Source organism: Fragaria vesca, linkage group LG2, assembly GCF_000184155.1.
Source record: "Fragaria vesca subsp. vesca linkage group LG2, FraVesHawaii_1.0, whole genome shotgun sequence".
NCBI classification, from domain to species: Eukaryota; Viridiplantae; Streptophyta; class Magnoliopsida; order Rosales; family Rosaceae; genus Fragaria; species Fragaria vesca.
The window spans coordinates 11,763,521-11,782,932 of NC_020492.1; the positions used below are offsets into that span (position 1 = coordinate 11,763,521).

At 38.1% G+C, this 19,412-nt stretch overlaps 3 protein-coding genes and 1 non-coding gene across 4 annotated transcripts in view; 1 reads left to right on the forward strand and 3 right to left on the reverse strand.

The window, feature by feature from the left end:
• Window positions 1-3,540, reverse strand: part of LOC101301921 (upstream activation factor subunit spp27-like) — a 6,667-nt gene extending 3,127 nt beyond the window's left edge. Inside the window, exons 1-3 of the mRNA XM_004290263.1 lie at window positions 3,108-3,540; window positions 1,495-1,606; window positions 1,208-1,382 (exon numbers count right to left, since the gene is read on the reverse strand). Coding sequence (XP_004290311.1) covers window positions 1,208-1,382; window positions 1,495-1,606; window positions 3,108-3,445 — 625 coding nt within the window. The 5' untranslated portion in view covers window positions 3,446-3,540. The remainder of the gene's footprint in view (window positions 1-1,207; window positions 1,383-1,494; window positions 1,607-3,107) is intronic.
• Window positions 3,541-5,271: 1,731 nt separating this feature from the next.
• LOC101312230 (pentatricopeptide repeat-containing protein At2g15820-like) lies at window positions 5,272-8,028 on the reverse strand. Its single transcript, XM_004292406.1, has 2 exons — window positions 7,528-8,028; window positions 5,272-7,442 (listed from the first exon to the last, which is right to left on the reverse strand). The coding sequence occupies exons 1-2, from the start codon at window positions 8,026-8,028 to the stop codon at window positions 5,559-5,561; spliced, it is 2,385 nt and encodes a 794-aa protein (XP_004292454.1). The 3' UTR covers window positions 5,272-5,558.
• Window positions 8,029-12,127: 4,099 nt separating this feature from the next.
• Window positions 12,128-16,662, forward strand: LOC101301056 (serine/threonine-protein kinase SRK2E-like). The gene is made up of 9 exons (XM_004290260.1): window positions 12,128-12,680; window positions 14,188-14,262; window positions 14,335-14,436; window positions 14,511-14,564; window positions 14,665-14,757; window positions 15,037-15,129; window positions 15,449-15,553; window positions 15,666-15,764; window positions 16,199-16,662. The coding sequence occupies exons 1-9, from the start codon at window positions 12,504-12,506 to the stop codon at window positions 16,490-16,492; spliced, it is 1,092 nt and encodes a 363-aa protein (XP_004290308.1). The 5' UTR covers window positions 12,128-12,503; the 3' UTR covers window positions 16,493-16,662.
• Window positions 16,663-17,508: 846 nt separating this feature from the next.
• Window positions 17,509-18,206, reverse strand: LOC101297973. Its single transcript, XR_183942.1, has 3 exons — window positions 18,183-18,206; window positions 17,692-18,031; window positions 17,509-17,597 (listed from the first exon to the last, which is right to left on the reverse strand). It is a non-coding gene; the product is annotated as an uncharacterized LOC101297973 (transcript).
• Between the last annotated feature and the right edge of the window lie 1,206 nt (window positions 18,207-19,412).

Genomic DNA, 19,412 nt, shown 5'->3' on the forward strand with positions numbered 1-19,412 from the left:
TATATATATATATATATATATATATATATATATCAAATACCCCATGGTAATGAATATATCATATCCCAGCCACGAAATTCATTGTAACCATCAACACAAAAATAAATCATGCTCCATAGGAAACATAAAGAACACAAAAGACAAAAAAGATGGAACATTTAATTAAGACATTACTCATGTTGTAATTTGCAACTGTATGTTCTCTGAAACTATTTTCGAAGGCAAAAATAGAAACAAACTATCTAGTGCTTAGCAAGATTACTGTGCTTAACATTTATTACCAGTGTACTTATTTATATTTTTCATACATTCTGACCTGCATGATCAGTTACGATTATGCCTCTGCCAAGTATGTATAACTGAAGATGTCTTTGGTAGTGTGCATAAAAGTAAACATAATATTAACATGTGAATCCATGAAACAAGGAAGAAAAATGTAGAATAATATTGACTTCTACATTACTGAAACCCCAAAAAGAAAATAACCAATAATTTTTGGTAGGTTTACCGTTAGCTACGGGAAAATGACATAAATTTTGGGAGAAAGGGACTGTTTGCCATGTAAATTATCATGACAACCCTTCCACAAAGTTTCAAAAGATGCATGGACTGTGCTGGAAGAGAGAACAGAAAGAAGAAAAGTGTAAATAACTAAATATACTTTCTGTTCATTAAAAAGAATACTAACTGAAATCCAAATAAAAGCGAACAGGTGTGAAGGGTCGATCCTCTCATAAGTTGATTTCTTGTAAATACATAATGTAAAATCAGTCATAAACTACAGAATAGAAGGTGTGAGATTACATGTCCTTACTGAGTAATGGTAGGAGAGAAGTGTATCTTCAAAGAGTTTTTTTTTTTCTGAATTTTAACTGAATGCACCTATAAGGATTTTTTTTTTATTTGTTTCGAAACGATGCACCTAGAAGTTTAGAGGCATTGAAACGCATGTCAAGTTACAATATATATGAACACACTTATAACCATATTCACGATCAAGCTAAGAGCAACAATGAAGCTCCATGGAAAATACAGTCACATTTAAGGTACCAGAAGAAAACTAAACCTAGTATGGTATATGCTTGAGCACAATATGAAACTGTTCAAGGTACCAAAGAAAATAAAGATCAGTTAACACTATGAACAAAGATAGTTGAGTCACATATAGAGGTCACCAGAAGGTTGGGGTACAGAATTTTGGACGTACCATCCTGACTGTTCAGTGGCCATATATGTTTGGACAGGACTTTATTCATTTTAAACATATCAATAGACTTCACATGGAAAACAGCATGTAGTGTTTCATCACATATTATATTCCGCCTATTCTTTGGGTCCTGCAAATCCTTTTCCCGGATATAAGCCCATATTTTCTTCACTACCTGAAACAAAAAGAGGGACTGAGTATCACCTCATGGTTCCAGAATCTCTGCCACAAACGAAGATGCAAAAAAGTAAAATAATAGAAGATTTCAAGAACTTAATAAATTGTACCTCTGGTCTGGCCATTTCGGGCTCTCCAACAACTACTTGAAGTTGTGGAGACAGGCTGTATACTGTTTTGAAGCCGCCTCGTTTTGCACCTCCTTTATCCACCTTCTTGGGTCTATTTAGCAATATAAGATAACTTAGAAGACAGACAATACCTTATATTGCGTCGTAAATTAATATAAGCAAAATCTTATTCTTTTAAGAACAACTGCTATCATATAGTTGTAAATTGATTGTGATGGCATTCAACGACAAAAAATTGCAATCATACTAAGTCTGATGGGTTGAAAAATAACACCCAAACTAGGGAATCAGGTAACAATTGCAATTCATAGAAAAGTAGAAAACACGGTTGAGGAAATTTGAATGCATTGAAAATCTAAATGTATGTTTGTTGTTTCTAAAAGGTTATCACTTTCTTTTCTGAAAAAACTCCACAAAGTCACAAACTGACCATTAGCTTAAAGATGAATGTAAATACCATCATCAAGGTTTTCCCAATATCTATGTGTTTTACTTTAAACAATAGGAGCGAACGTTTGTTGGTGTTGCAGATTAACATTGTCAATGTAGTCCTAGCCCTGTGCATAAAGGACAATATCCTTAACTTGTCAGACATAATAGGAGGTTCAAATCCTATCATATAGAGATTGAACCAATAATTCTAATAGTTAAAGAACAGTTATTGTATATCAGCACATTTCTAGACATACAAGCAACAGCACAATCGAGCATAACTTATTACAAATGTTCAGGTGGACTTTAAGGGCCATATCTCTATAAACAATGTCACTGCTACTGAAGGGGGTCTCACCATGGATTTTTACGGGAATCTATAGAATATGAACCGACAGCAGTGTCACCTCCAATTCCCTCTCTAGAATAAACTTCACTATGTGTTTCTTCAACCCAGTGGCTTCTCATTCACTACCCTATCAGGGCATAAATATACAGTTTAAAAATGTATGCTCTAAAGATCTTAGGAGCCTTTTTACCAGACAGACAACAGTACACACACACACATACATGCACACCAGGTGTTGCCATAATGAAACAATGAAAAGTTGATTATATACTTGTTTCATGTACAACTTTCAGAAGCGAGAATGCTAAAGTCTCATCTTTTCACTGTGAAATTGCACTAAACTAGTGAAACAGTGAACACATTTCGACACGATATCAGCACATAAAATATACAATGCAATATAAGTTAAGACACCACTAATTTCATACACATTCTGAACAAAAAACAGCTAACCATCTGATAGAAATTATCTGCCTACCAATAGACAAGGCAATGTAAATATGAATAAAGTAACCATATTCCCTTCTTGCAATTACTCCCAACTGATTAATGACTCTACATTTCTTTGAATAAAAATAAAAAAGAAACAAGAAAAGACGGCACAACTCAAATTACGCGGGACCCAATAAATCAAAAAAAAAAAAAAAAAAGGTTACATTTCCTCATTCGCCCAAAACATCAAATGTTCATTCCTGCCGACTAACCCCATTTTCCCAGCAATCAAAACCCAAATTACAGAAACCTCAATGCGATTAATTAACAGATTAAAATGAAAATTAAAACTAATACAAATAAATAAATAAAGGCTCACGCTTTTTTCCGTCGAGCTTTGCGTACTGGTTCCTCTTCTTCTTCATCGTCTTCTTCCACTTTAACGTCGTCGTTTTGCTCGGCATTCTCGGAGCCTTCACCGACCTCCTCCTCCTCCTCCGCCGCCGCTCCTTCGTCGTCGTCTTCGTCCTGGTGATTGGCGACCTGGCTCTCGAGGTAAATGTCGATTTGGTCCCGGATAAAGGCTTTCCGGTCGGAGAGATCGGCGCCGAAATGCTTCTCGAGCTCGCGGCGGACGCTGCCGGCGGTGGCTGTGTCGAGGTCGGAGGAGCTGAGGATTTCGCGGAGGCGGGTCAGGAGGTCCGATTCAGATACCATGGTTCGGGTCGGGTAGAGTTTCCGGGTGTGGTGGTTTTATTTCGAGTTGAGAGAGAGAAGAAGAGAGAATGGCGTCGCATGCAAGTGAAGGCTGTGAAGAGGAGAAATGTGGAAGAAGAGAGAGAGAGAGAGATGGAGGAGGCGTGGCGTGTAGACGAGTGGAGGGTATTTCTGGAATTGACCGAAATTTTTTATCCTGGAAAGGCGGAAGGGTCCAAGGTCTTCACACTAGTGTTGGTTACTCTTGCACCGGGGACCAATTTTTCTTTTTTTTCTTTTTTTTTTCAGAAAGGGCTTTGAATTTTATTTTAGGCGTAAAGGAAAAATCGTTACAACGTAGAGCCTTTTAGGTGATAAATATGAAATGAATAAAGGTAGAAAGTTGTGAGGGCTTGAGAAGAGATATACCACATCATAGCTTGGGCTTATCTAAAGAACGATCAATAGAAACAAGAGTCAGGTGATGTCACAAACTAAGGACTTAAGCCTCTAAAAGACTTTGAAAGAGTCAATAACATAGTTGATAATGAACGAAGAGTCTCCTTTAAATTCAATACGTTGGGAGGCAAACAAATACACTATTTGTTTTTGTTACACCAAGTAAAATAAGATGTATTTTGTAAACGAAATTTTACTATTAATCATCTAGTCAAAATGAGACATTGATTCATCTGCCTCACACAAATATTAGATCAAAAGGCTTTGCTATAGTTATGGTGTATCGTGCTAAGAGATTTGACCGTCTCAACCTTGGTTGTCTACTTGTCTTAAGCTTTTCTTCTTAATTTGTAGTGTTTTCTTATATCGAAATAATTATATATTCCATCTGGTTTGCAACTAAACCTCCCAGGGTTTCCAAAAAACACAAAAAAGTAGAATAACCTTTGAAACCATCGAAGTGGAAACCCATGGTTTGCATTGGACAGTTATACCCTTGTGATTGTGTTTTGGACATAAGCTCAGAATTCGGGTACAGCCCCCAAACCAGTGAGTGAACAAAGTGCGGGGTGCCCTAATTAATCTCTTACTCCAAAAGGAATACTGGGATGTCATTCGTCCCCAAGCCAACTACGATGCCTTGTCCAAACTAAGAAATTACACACCATGCTGATCATTCATTATTATTTTATCAAACTTTCTCTTTCGAATTCAATTTGTGCATGAATCATGTGGAAAAAAGATGGAGATAATGAAGGGTAGGTATGGAACTGGCGAAGAACAAGCTATTTCTTTTGGTTCATCAGTAAATCACCTAACTTTTTTGTTTTTTCAGGTGGATTTCATCAAAGCTTTCACCTTTTTCTTTGCAGATAGACAGGTTTGTCCTTGCGGTTAGGTTAGTTTTGGTTGCAGCTTGTTTTGGGTTTCCCTATTTGGTTATGCTTGCAGTAATGCCCCTGAACTACTTGAAATTGCAATGCAAGGAGAAAAGGAGCCCCCTTTAAGTTAGAAATTTTCTGGTATAGGCCTTTGTTTTTGGTTTTTCAATTCGTCTGCAACTTCAACATGTTGCCCTAGTAGTGTAACCATCTGGCTCTATGATACAGTAATTCAACCTCAAAATATCAATTAGCATAAAATGCAACTAGTATGATGATAGTATGTAGTCGGTTCATTTTCATGACACAATAATACAATTCGAATGATTAATGATTTCATGTTATTCCCTCTGCATTGTTCTTTACCCCATATGTGCAGGAAAGAATCTCTCTTGATCCAACAACAAACCTGGTTCCCAAGTTACTAAAGAATAAACCTGATTCCCAAGCTAACTCATTCCCAAACTTTTGTCATAGATCCAAACCTGAATTTAGAGACCATGTGTGTGCAAGAAAGAATCAATCTGTTCAATCAACAAGGTACTGCATTCTGAAACCCAGAGCTGTTATATATTTTTAGCCTGTTTGGCAGGACAAGCAATCACTACAGAAAAGATCCAGCCGTTTTAGAACAAAACGATCATCGGAGATCATTTATAAGATAAAGCGGTATTACATTGAAGACTCATCTAATTTCTGTGAACCTTGTATATACACCTCCGGTACCTGACTGCAAAAGCCCTTGCATGTACTGGCAGAATTGAACACCAGAATGACTAATGATGCACTACAGTTCAATCCCTATCATCATCACTGTTATCAGACGCATTCTCATCTGAATCAGACCCACTAGAGAAGTTCATATTTTCATTTGAACCTGTGCTGTTCTCTGAGCTTTCCCCATCCGATTTTAGAACCTGTTTCAAGTCGTCTAAAATGTAAGGTTCCGTAAGTTTCCAGAACAGTGTAGAATTACTTCCTAGGAAACCTATCCAAAAGACTCTCCCCTTCCTCTTCACCTTGCAATCCAGAGACCTGGTTTTCAAGGTTCTGACAATCTTCTGAACACCCTCCTCACTTCCCTTTATCTTCAGCAATATGTCTCCTGATGCAGTCCTGTAACCCCCATACATATACCAGTATGCAAGAACACATGGTGACAGCCATCGGTGGACTAGCTTGGGAATCATCTGCCGGCCATTGGGCCAAAACTTATCGGCATAGAAACCAAAATAAGAATGTGAGATGCTAGAAAATTTATATGGTATGTGCTCAGTATTCTCACCGAGCTTGCATGAAGGATGAAGCCATTCATGGTATTGATCATATATATGTCTCCTCAAAACAGCATGTGCGCTAGAATTCTCACTGAATTCAAAGCGGATCATGTGATTCTTTCTGTCATCATCTGATTCGATCCGCAAACCACCCAGCAGTAGACCTACTAATATCTCACGTTGTTCTTTGGTCAGCGTCATGCTTATACGTCTCTTATCCGGTTTCTTTCTCAAGCTCAAAAAAGAGTCGATTATTTCCATCAATGGAGGATCAACGTCGTACATCTTCTGACACATCAGACCATATATTTTCTCTGCCTTGAAATCATCTCCAGCTGACAAGTATCCACTTAATATGGTATTGCAGGCACGGGCATTTACACCTATTGCCCCATTGCTCTGCATGTAGTCAAATATCTCCTCAGCTTTATCAAGATTACGGACTTTCACCAAAGAATCCAAGTATATACAGTAAACCGTTCGGCTGGGTCGACATATCTCAAGGCACTGGGAGAAGGCTGATTCCACTTTGTCATATAAGCTCAAGTTGAAGTACATATTCATTACATCTATATAAGCTGGCATGGAAGGCTTCAAACCAGTATGGATGAAATCTGCCATGAGGGATTCTGCAATTTCGATTTCTTTAGCTTTACACATAATTTCTATGACTTTATGATATGCCACAACATTGACTGAACCCAAGTGCTCTTGCATCTCTCTGAATATCTCCAAAGACTTCTTGGGTTCTCCAACCTTTGCATACACTTCCATTTTATAAACAAATGATTGTGACGGAAGACCTGCATCAAGACGGAGTAGTCTGAGCCAAGTGTTCTCTGCTTCCTCCACATCCCCCTGCTTTGAGCACACTCTCAAGACAGACACAAGCACTTCTTTCCCTTCTTCAATTCCTGCTTCTTGCATCTGCTTCCTCAATGATGCCATCCTCTCTGTATCAACAGTATCCTGATAACTATGTAACCAAATCAAGCCACTGTAAATGTCCTTATGAATCTCAAGTCCAGTAGTTAACAAATTATGAAATATAAACTCGGCCTGTTTGAGGTACGCCTTTGCAGAGCTCCCGGGTTTGCTCAAAATAGCCTTAAACAGAGAATTATGCAAGCTAAGCCGCGGCTGGTAACCACCAAGCTGAATCATCCGATTGTAAACACTACACGCTTCTTCCAAACACCCTTCACCCTTAGCGGCGCTAAGGTACGCAACAACCAAAATATGAAATGTAGACTCACTTGGCACACGCCCCTGCTTAATAATATCATCAAAAATCTCCCTACATTTGGCAAATTTCCGCTCTTTCCCCATGTAATCTGCCAACTTAGTAGCAAGAGCAAAATCAAACCGATACCAATTATGCTGCATCATCCATTTATACACCTACAGTAAACACATTTTCTCAAAACTCAAAACCTGCGCAGTTGCGGAAACAATAAGCAAAAATTTATAAGTACACTTCACTTACCCGAAACCCGGCATCGTTCTCCCTAATGCGCATACAATGCACTGCAACATAGGTGGCGTCTTCTTGCCTCATCCACTTCTTCTGCGCATTGAGAATGCGGATTAAGGTGCCTGACTTATGCGAGGGGAGCTCCTTACAGAGCCAGGCGAGCTTGGACCTGCGCCACTGCTCGGGGAGCTCGTCGAGCTCGCGAACCTCGAGCTTGGGGGAGGCGAGGTGCTTGAGGTCGGTGGAGGCGAAGCAGCGCTCGAAGTCGAAAGCGTCGCTCTGGGCGACATTGCTGGAATCCCAATCGTCGTCGTGTTCGAGGAGAGCGGCGGAGGAGGCGGGGAGGGCGCGTGGGCGGCGGAAGGGGAGGGCGGAGATGGAGGGGAATTGAGGGCGGGAGAGAGTGAAGGAGCGGAAGAGGGAGTTAGGGTTTGGGGAGGAGGAAGAGGAGGAGTGGGTGAGGGTGAGAATGGAGAGGGAGAGGTCAGGAGGAGCTGTGGTCAGTAGCATCATGTCTGGGAGGGTTTACCACTTTACCTGGGAAATGAACAAACAGCTTTTATGATTTTGCAATTTTTACTGCGACTCGGGAGATTAGTCGAAATTTCACATTTTACCCTCGGTTAGGAAAATCCAAGTAGTTGTTTTGTCATGTGATGCAAGAGGATAAAATAATCACAAACTCATCAATACTCTCGATTTGTACAGAAAAAATCTGAAGTAACATGAATTTTATCTTAATTATAGGCAGTCGTGTTCATGTTCTGTTAGACGGTCGACAAATTTAGTGGTTCGATAGCTTTATAAAAGAGTTTTTTCTTAAACTTTACACGATATTCTCTAAAAAATTCATATGAGAACTATTCAATCAGCCAGTTATATTCTCTTGTGATTAGTTGAGCGTATTGTTGTAAGATCACAAATGCTAATTAAGCCACATCTTGTGCGGACTAAACATCTTTGTCAGCACAATTGTGATATGGCAACCAGTCGAAGACGAGGTCATTGAATTTCTTGCTAGTCAGTAGAGGCGGTGTGATATAGGCTCAACATTTACTATATATCTATTTACTGTTCACTTTCTACAGTAAAACACTGTTCACATTCTACAGTGTTGAGCGTGCGTGTTGGGCTCCTGATAATTAGGAGAGAGAGCAGAGACTAGAAATTTCGAGAATTGCTGAGAAGATAGGACCGACATTTTTAGAGAGCACCAACATGTTTCAAATATACCAACAAGATCACCGACTATCTATCTTTCTTGGTGTTCCGTTCAGCGAGAAAATCCAGAGAGAAGAGGAGAAAGGAGAGGAAGAGGGATTCGTCTATCTATAAAAGGTGAGTAACAGTGATTTCTCTGGGTTTTTAGGGATTTGTCTGGGTTTGTATCTATAAAGGGTGAGTAACCGAATCTAATTCATGGTAAGTAATCGAATCCAATTCGTTTATCCTGATTGAATCATCTTTGGGTAGGCTCGATGTTTGCTTTTGATTATATATGATTGAGAAGGCTCGATGTTTGTTTTTGTTTTCTCAGTACTCCGTAGTTTCATGAGCCTTTCTTCTATAATCTCAATTAATTAGTCTCGAAGGGAGTGTTTAAGGGTTTGATAATTTAAGCCATGGACTAGCTGCAATGGTTGTAGGGTTCTTCGCAAAAGGTGCAGTGAGAATTGCAAAATCCAACCCTGCATTGAGTGGATCAAATCGCCGGAATCCCAAGCCAACGCCACCCTTTTGTTGATGAATTCAATTCGTTGCTTCTTAAACAAAGATGTGATTATTACTTATGAATTGGGTTTCTTCCCAGAGATTAACATTATCACTTTGCTCTGGTTTCTTAATTGTGACATATTATTATCCATCATCTTTTGTGACATAAAGATTGGTTTTCAGGTTTCATGGTGATTTTCATTATGTTTATAGGTTTTATTTTCTGTAATCGATTAAAGCTTTTGATCTTGAAATAATTGAATATTGAATTATCCATTTAAACCTTTACAATCGTCCTATACCCTGCTTATCCAATTATAGTGGAAACCTGGTACTTAGACAAGAGAATGACGAAGGTTACCAACTAGATGATACAACAATGATACAATGATAAACTATCATTGACTATTTGAACCTGATATTTTGATAGTTTACAAGGCATTGTGTGTAAACGTGTGTGTGTATAGAGATATAATTTACACATGATTGCTCTTTTTTTTTTCTTGGGTCTGCTTGGTGTGGGTTGTCTGTGCTTTTCGAATTTCAAATGCCTTCTTTTTCAATTAGAAATTTTGATACAGCTTCATATTTGATAGAGTTTGAAAGCTTGCGGTACAACTTTATTGTGTTCTCATAGGTTTTGGATTTGACTTTGTGCCCTTATCAGGAAACAGTTTACAAAGAGCAAACAAAAAAGAATAAAATGAGGGGCTTAAGGAATAGATCAACAATGCCAAATTGTAAGTTAAGCTAATCAGTTTGTTGGTGCTACATCTAATCTCATACATGCATGCATCGATTGCAGTGGAGAGCCTATACAAACAGAGCTTCTTCTTCTTCTTTTTTTTTTTTGGTTTTTTTGTGGTATATGAAACTATTCACCATATTTGAGAAGGTAATCAATCTTTATATTCAGGTGACAACGGATTATTCAGTTGCTAACGGTGTTTCTTCCCGCAATTTGATATTTAGCTTTTGTTGATCAGAAGGAGACGAGAAGATTCAGGCTTCATCCATCACCGTTGAGTTTCAGGTATTTAAATTTGGGGCATACTATGAATATTTCAATTCAGTCCCAAGTTCAAATCAACCATTGTTTCTGTCTTCTATTCTTCTCAGTCCGATAACAAATTGGGGAAAATTTTAGAGTCGCACTAATAATTCTTGAGCTCATCATCTTTCTGTGTCTGCAAACTGACCTTCATAACAAGTTTTGTTTTATTTCAAAGGTTTGTTCTATATAATATGTAATTCAGTTCAACTTAATATACTATGAATTCGATTGTAAAGGATTCCTCACATTGGTATTAACATTTTGTTAGGGAACTATAAACATTTGTGTACTGCAACCTGTTTGAATTCAAGTATATGGCTATTTCATTTCTGGATAAAAATATGTATCAATCAATATATTGGTGGTGAAATTAATTACCTATTCCCCCCACCCCCCCCCCCCAACTAATGCATGAATTAATCATATACCACTCTATCCAGACCTTTTATCATTCTCAGGTCTGAGATTTACAATTTTGCATCATTTCTGCAACATGGATCACGCATCACTAATTAAACTATGCATTTATATATGTGATTATCAATATACTTGGAATTTCTGCAGATCTTATATTAGCTTCCTTTTAGTGTCTCCATGGTGATTCATTGAATGGATATCACATGAGATGAAGAGTTGAAGATGATATTGGAGATATTAGCCAATGTAGATCTATTTTCAGTTGATACATCCATTGTCTGTGATAAACAACGTAGATGGACTTAAGTCTGATGTAGCTTAAGTATGTTTTATAGTTAAATGAAACATTAAATGTTATTATTGATTTCAAGTATGATGACAAATGGACTTTATTTACCTAGACACATAAATACGTTAAAAGTCCCGCTGCAACGCGCGGGCAATTTTCTAGTTGCTAGCTAGTCGATGTAAGCTATCAAGTCATTAGGAAAGATTGTCTTCACAGTTGTTTTAGATTTGGCAAGACAATTTTTCTAGCTCAAATCTGAGGTTGCCAATGACAATTCTGATTAGGAGGAAGTGGGATTGAGTTGGTGGAGTTGAATTAAGAATAACCTTGGTAGTACAAGCCTCAAACTCTCAAAGTAACAATTGAAGTGAATGTGCATCCTAGAAAATTGACTTTAACTCCACGATCGGAGAAGGCCCTAGGTCTCAACGAGCTTCATTGCTTTCTGTTGGCAGCGAAAAAGTCGATCAGTCCATTCAAGCAACGGTGGTCCTGTTGTGAGTTGGTATGTAGTAGTTGTTCACGGCTACGTCAGGACGTCAGGTGATTGGTGGCAGTTGCAGTTGGTCATCATGTCCTTGCTAGTTTTGCATTTCAATCTCTAAACATTTTATTTTTACAAGTCTGATAACTAGCTAGCATACAGTATGTCATTGACTCAATGAATTGGTAAATTCATGCCTCTCTATTTACTTTTACCACTCAGAAACTTGGTGTTTCATCTAGTTTACTTCATGGTTGCCTTTTATGAAGGTGGCAAAGTCAATCAAAGCATTTAGATGTGAAATCCCACCATAAATTTCTTCTGGCCAACCAGACTAGCCTCCCCTTCTCTTTCAGTTTCCTGTTTTCAAATATCCTGCAACAGACTCCAGAGCTGAGCAACCACCATGATCTTCCATTTCATCTCAAGGAAACAGACAAAACCCAAATCCTTATCCTCATGCGGGACAACCTCGTCATTAACTAAACACAACATGGGCTCCCATGTAATTCTGCCCATCTCTGAGTTCACTGAATTTGAGACACACTAAATACATGATCTGTCGCAAACTGGATAATCTAATATAAATATCACAACCTGACAAAACCAGCCCCCAAAATATCACCCACCCAAAAATCTCAGAGCTTTTACACACAGAGCACAAATACTCGGAAAGAGAAAGAGAATGGTTGGGTTCACGAGCTTTAGCCTAAGCCCTCTGCAACTAGTCATCCCCTGGAAAAAAAAAACCCAGAATTGTTTAAACCAAAAAATCGAAAAAATCTTGCATCTTTGATCATAGGAGCCACCATTTCTGAGGTGGGTGAGAGCTTCACGGGGTCGAACCCATCTCAGTCTCTTTCTCCTACCACCCACCCAAAACCCTTTTCAATCAATCCAGTGGTCCGCTTCCCTCCACGTCACCACCGGCCTCGATCATCAGCAGCGCTGTCTATAATGTAACAGAGGAAGAAAGCTCGGAGCTTGGGATTTGTGTGAAGTTGGGATCTTTGTGTGTATATATAGAGGAGATGGATCGGTCTATGCTGACAGTTGGGCCGGGTATGGATATGCCGATCATGCACGATAGTGATCGGTACGAGCTGGTTAAGGATATCGGGTCGGGTAATTTTGGGGTGGCCAGGCTCATGAGGGACAAGCAGACTGAGGAGCTTGTTGCTGTTAAGTACATAGAGAGAGGTGAGAAGGTTAGTCTCTTTCTTTCTATCTTTTTTTCTTTAAACTTTCCTTCTTTTTTACCTGAAATGGGGTGTGTGTATTGGTTTTGTTTCTGTCTATTTTAGGAAATTTTTGAAGGGTTTGTTGGCTTTTGTGTTGTGATTGATGGGTTTTGTTGTTTTTGTAGCATTGTGTTGCTTTTGTGATTGGGTTGGTTTTGTTGTTCATATGAGGCATTGTTTTTCATGTTGGTTTTGAGATGGTAAGTTTCTAGATACAGGCAGTTGTGTGGTCTTTCCAGTTTTGAGCCGGTTCTTTTTTGGAAGTTACAGTTGAGGACCAGTAAGGTTAAAAAATTTTGGGACTTTTTTCTTTGCGCAACTTTGTTGAAATGGAGTTTTTGGTTCAATGTGACTTCACTGTGTTACTTGTCTGTGGAATATGTTTTATTAATCCTGTTTGATTGTTTGATTGATGAGCTTGGGTGTGAGCATTGACAACATTATTAGACAACCTCATTAGAAGTTTTGAGCGCCTTTGGTGAACTATTTTAGTTAATACCAGTCATATTAGCGAGGTTTTGTAGTCGAGTATCATTAGTGGACATTCTTAGTGCTTGGGGTGCTTTGGTGAAAAGGCTAGAAACTCAGCAATCAAATTGATGATGGAAGTAAAACATCTGCCATTTGGCAAACTGTTGCGTTACCATGGGGAAAGAATAAAAGAAATTTGACCTTACTTTTCTCAAGCGTAAACTGTAAAGGAGTTTACGTTTTCTTTTCTTTTGTATAACCATATACATATTTTTTTGTTTGAATGGTTGAATAGAAACAAGACATTATTGGTATAAGGAGAAATTATACAGCAGTGAATAAAAAAATCACACTAAAAGAAACCTCAGGAAACTGAAAGCTCCCAGAATAGAAAAAAGCTAGGACTTTGAACAAGACAAACTTAAAATCCTAGAAAATTGTGTGACCTGCCAAATGTTGCGAAATAGAAATGCTGAACTAAAAAGCAACCAAGGCCCAATGGTTGTCAAGTGTATGGTAAACACCTAGTGATCTAGTTTTTCGTGTTTTAACTCTATCAACAGTCAACGAATTGTGGAATACTCGTAAGATTTCCCAAAGAATTTGACGTTGGCATTAATAACGTTTGTGACTGCAGTTTCTTGGTAAGTAATATTATCCTTGGATTCATTTTAAATCCTTAGTATTAGAGAGATTGCACAGATCAAATGAAGAGAGTGAATCGATCTGTGTTGGGGGAAACCATTCTCTTGATTTGATCTGTGTAATCTCTCTAATACTTGGATTGTCATTATTAATAATTCTTTTTGAATGTCAATGAAACTTGTCAATTTAATCAGTAAACTTGTCATTTGATCAGCCAAGATATCTTCATCGATGCTGATCAGTTTTAAATTCTTCATTGTCCTGTCATGCTGATGTCCCACTCTTGTTCTTGTTAGCTTCAAATTAGTGTCCTTTCAATTTTGATTCTCCCTAATGATATATTTTTTTTCTCTAACAGATAGATGAAAATGTACAAAGGGAAATTATAAACCACAGGTCATTGAGGCATCCTAACATTGTCCGATTTAAAGAGGTTCGTTGAATTCTAGCATCCTATTTCATATTGTTCCCCACAGAGTTGAATAATATCAGTACTTGGCTGTAGGTAATATTGACACCGACTCATCTGGCTATTGTGATGGAATATGCATCTGGAGGAGAGCTCTTTGAGCGGATATGCAATGCAGGGAGGTTCAGTGAGGATGAGGTACTTATCCAAAACGTTTATGCTGTATCTAATAGTGTCTCCAACCAATTTGTAACGTACTTCTTCTGTTGCAGGCACGTTTCTTCTTTCAGCAACTTATATCAGGAGTCAGTTACTGTCACGCAATGGTATGTAAACAAAGGGGATTCATCTTTATTCGATTCTTTAGTACATAAAATATATACAACTAGATTTCAAAGCGGATATGTTTTTCTGTTCTTCCTGAAGCAAGTGTGCCATCGGGACTTGAAGTTGGAGAACACATTGTTAGATGGAAGTCCTGCTCCTCGTTTAAAAATATGCGACTTTGGCTATTCAAAGGTACTATATATATATTTATATGTCCCCCCTCATTTTTATGTAAATTATGACAGATCTCTAGTGATTCAATTCAAAGCAGAAATCCATGTATATAAGACATGGCTGTTTGAATGCTTATATGCATGTTCCTTAATTTCCTTAATTTATGGAATTTTCACGATTCTGATAATTTCTTGGGTGTCTACAATCACTTCATTTCTTATCTGTTTTTTCACTTTTTTATTTGGTAATGTTTATATTTGTTATATCCATCTAATTAGGCTTTCTCTCTTGTCTCAGTCTTCTGTGCTACACTCGCAACCAAAATCAACTGTTGGTACCCCTGCATATATTGCTCCCGAGGTGTTACTTAAGAAAGAATATGATGGCAAGGTAACAAAATTCGTTCATTGAAATCCTAGTTTTTCCTTGTTTTCCAAATAAGTACACTTTTGTATTATTTTAATCGTTGTATATATATGAAGCTATAAACATCAGCTGAAATCCCATGCTTCAAACACAATATTTAGATTAACATTTTATTGGTGTCAGAGGGCAAGTACTGGGACTTCTGCATGTAATTATGTAGAGTCATGGATGATGGACATTCTTTGCCGTATCCATGCATTGACATAATCATTTGATTCCATTTTCTTTTGTCCTGGAAAAAATGAATACATTATGCTAATATTTCTCTGTTGATGTCATTCAGATTGCAGATGTCTGGTCTTGTGGGGTGACCTTATATGTCATGTTGGTGGGTGCATACCCATTTGAGGATCCAGGGGAGCCTAAGAACTTCCGCAAGACAATACATGTAATTGTTTTTCCACCTTGCAAGTAATTTTGCCCTTTCACGTTGTTACTATTGAGCCTGGGCAGCTCTAATGTGGTAGTGTGGTTGACTAAGATAATGGATTTCTTTGCAGCGTATAACGAGTGTCCAGTACTCAATTCCCGACTATGTTCATATATCTCCAGAGTGCCGTCATCTGATCTCAAGAATTTTTGTGGCTGAACCGGAGAAGGTGGGTTACATTCATTGTATATGAGTTACGTTCTTGCACTTATACATCAGTTTCATATTCCAATTAAATCTACGTTCTGCTTGCTTATTCTTGAGGTCGTAACATTTAGCTATGGTCATGTATGTCTTTTCTTTTCCAGTGAAGTCATGTGTTGACATATTCTTATCATCCTCTCTTTGTGAAACTACCTCGTTTCACAAAATTATTAAACAATAGATTGCATCCTTTTTCTTTCTTTTTTTAATTTTTTTTTAAAAATTTTATATACTGCATCCTTCTTCAATAAAAAAAGGTGTGTGAATAGCACCACTCTATCTCTATCTCACCTATCTAATTTATGCTTTTATGCTTTTATCATCTCGCTTCAACATCATGTTTGAAGGACAGTACCATTTTCTAATTCGAATCTGGTTGAATATTATTGTCTGCAACAGAGGATAACAATTCCTGAAATAAGGAACCACGAATGGTTTCTAAGGAACCTTCCAGCAGATCTCATGGTTGAAAACACCATGAACAGCCAGTTTGAAGAGCCCGATCAACCCATGCAAAGCATAGATGAGATCATGCAAATTATTGCGGAAGCTACAATACCGGCTGCAGGGACTAACAATCTCAACCAGTATCTTGCTGGCAGCCTGGACATCGACAACATGGAGGAGGATCTTGATACTGATCCTGACGACCTTGACATCGACAGTAGCGGGGAAATAGTGTATGCAATTTGATATTATTTTCAGTCACAAGGCTGCAGATATAGGATTGGACTAAGGGGCTTTTAACCTTCCGTGGCCGTGGAGGGTTGTCTGGTGAAGTATTTCTCTCAGTTTTTAGAGTCCGTCCTCCTGGCTTTTCTGTTTTCTCATCTTTTTTCAGTGACATACTTCTGTTCATCTGTAATGTTTTGCTCTGCCACTAATTACCAGTGGCATTCATGTAATGTTTATGTACTTCTCAAAAGGAATGTAACAGGTGATACCTTCTGTTGCTGAAATTGTATCATTGCCTGACCCTTTCTGTCCTTTTTAGAATCCATACTATCTCAACATTGAAGTGGCTCTCTGGGGTAAGTCGAAAGACTCGAACTTCTTAAACAGTAGGGTACAATCCTAGGTGAACCTAGGGTGTCACAGCACCCTACAGAGTACTTGAGACTATCGAGTGCAACATAATCTGCACCAGTGTCTCCTTAGATATCCGACATAAAACTGAATAGACGCAAAGTAATCCAAGCTGAAAAAGGAAACTACAACACTAGCTTATGTCTAGTAAGTTCGAAAACCATGAAGCTCTCATCAGGTACTGTTAATAGCTTGAACGTGATCCTTTCTGGAGAATGTGAACCACCATTTTGTTCTCTTTCAGAAGCTCGAAAGCGCAGACATCTCCAACCATGATTTTCTTATCACGGGCGAACTCAGCCCACCCTGCAGACATGAAGGCTGTTTGACAGGAAGGTACAAGCTTCACTTTATACCATTTGTTTCCCCCAGAGATGTTCACGAAAGCAAATTTATAGTTGCCTGCAGAAAGATGCTTGCTATAGAAGGCTGTTGGAGTTGAGTACTGCAAGAGTGACAACCAATCAATAACATGAAGGGAAGAGAGAGGAGAGAGAGAGAGAGAGAAGCTCAAACGTTTTAAAAAACAGCAACCATCAAATCACAGCAGGAAGTTCACATAATCATTTTCAAGTCTATACTAAATGAAAATGAAAAGCGAAGTAATAGGTTGGCTAACTTACAACACAATAAGTCTTATTAATAGCTTTTTTGTAATGAGGATACTTGGATTTGAAAGATATCGCAGATTCCTTAGCTGTGTTATCTGCAGCTTCACAGGCAAACAGTAGCAGATCAGACGATATCATGATCATGATTCATGAGTTCCAGTATGTATATACATATAGCAAAATCTTTTTGTATACCTGAGTTATGTTTTCTTGGTTTATGACAAGGCCTTTTAGTACTCTTAGCAAGTGTGGATTCTTTGCATGTCCCATTAGTAAAATCGACTCTCTCACAACAACTCCAGTCAAAAAATGCTATGCTGAAATGCATTTTCCCTTCTTAGGTGAACACAAGGAAGTCACCTTCATCCACTGAGTTATTGTTTAGAAACTCCTGCCACCCATCCTTGAAATACACATCGTTCTTTGTTTTGGTCACTTTTACATTCCATGAACACTGTGAAGACATGTTCAAGCTCAAATTGGCCTTGCTAGATAAGTCCTTTCTAAGATGCTTCAAGAACTGCGGTGGAATCCTCTTCAAGAACGCAGAAAAAAACAGAAACTAAAGTATGAGGATTGTGTAAATGAAACAGAATATAAACCAGCTCATAGCATTAGGCAGACAACAAAATCCGACACAATGCAGGAAATTAATTAAAGACATCGATGTAGTTGAACATGCTTACGAGTTGTTCAGTGGAGTAACCAGGAAGAATAACCTTGAAGAAGGAAGGCCTCTTTTGGTTGACACCATTCTTTCTCACCATTTTTCTCCTATTTCAGTACGTCAAAGTGAGTTTCTGTACAGAAAAGTACTATATAATATATATTGGCAAGTAAATGAGAATCACCAGCAAAGAACACAGGTACTATGTATGTTCAGATCATGCGAACGTTTGACTCCTAGCTCATAAGAGAAAATCATTACTAATCATTTACTTCAAACTTCTGAAAAATTTCGAGTACATTGAAGTACCAACGGCAAAAAACACAAATAATGAAGTTGTAGATCGTTTCTATTTCACCAATTAAGCTCGCAGAAGACATCAACGTGGTCGATCTGTATATGTGGGACTAGCACGTTTTAACATGAAATATGAAATCCAAAAAGCCTAATCAGTCTACCTCTAAGTATACAAAAAGTCGAAGTCAAAAGCCAAGAAGCACAATCTTATGGAGATAACACAACAGTTGTATTATATTTGGAGAAAACATACCTCAGAAGCACCTGAGATGGGAGAATGAAAATGGTCAAGCAGGAGCTGGAGCTTGAAGCTTGAAGTTTGAGAGTGTGTTCTTGAGTTTTCACAGCTGATATTTGATTCTGAAACTGGTCCCTTGTTTTCACATTTACACATACATGTCAAAATCATTGGTGCCTTTCAATGAAGAAAAGAAAAAAAAGGAAAAGGAAAAAGACATTTACTGATATATTGGTTCCACTGGAAACTACTACAATGAATGGATATTACCTACAGCCTTACTACAATGGTTCATGGCTTTATGCAAGCATTAGCCTTGTGATAGTCCATATATGGAACACGAACAAACAATCATGAATGATGAACCTACTCTATTATATGCAGAGTGCACATGTATATGATCAAACTTCACTACAGCTACCATTGCCATAAAGAACACAGAAATCACATCACACATGTAATCAAATCTCGGTTTGATCATGAGTAGGAGGCTACTGGTATACAGATCAAGTAAAAAATTCTAGGGTTAAATATAAGCTTACAAATAGAAGAGTATTCACAGAAAAGAAAAAAAGGAAAAAAGAAAGAAAGAAAAAAGAAAAAAGAAAGACCCATCTTCAATCAACTTTAAGTACATCTTTGGAAAATGTTCATATTGGAGGGATTGGTGTTGGCTGGCAGAGAGATAATGTAAAATTATATTTCCCTTGATAG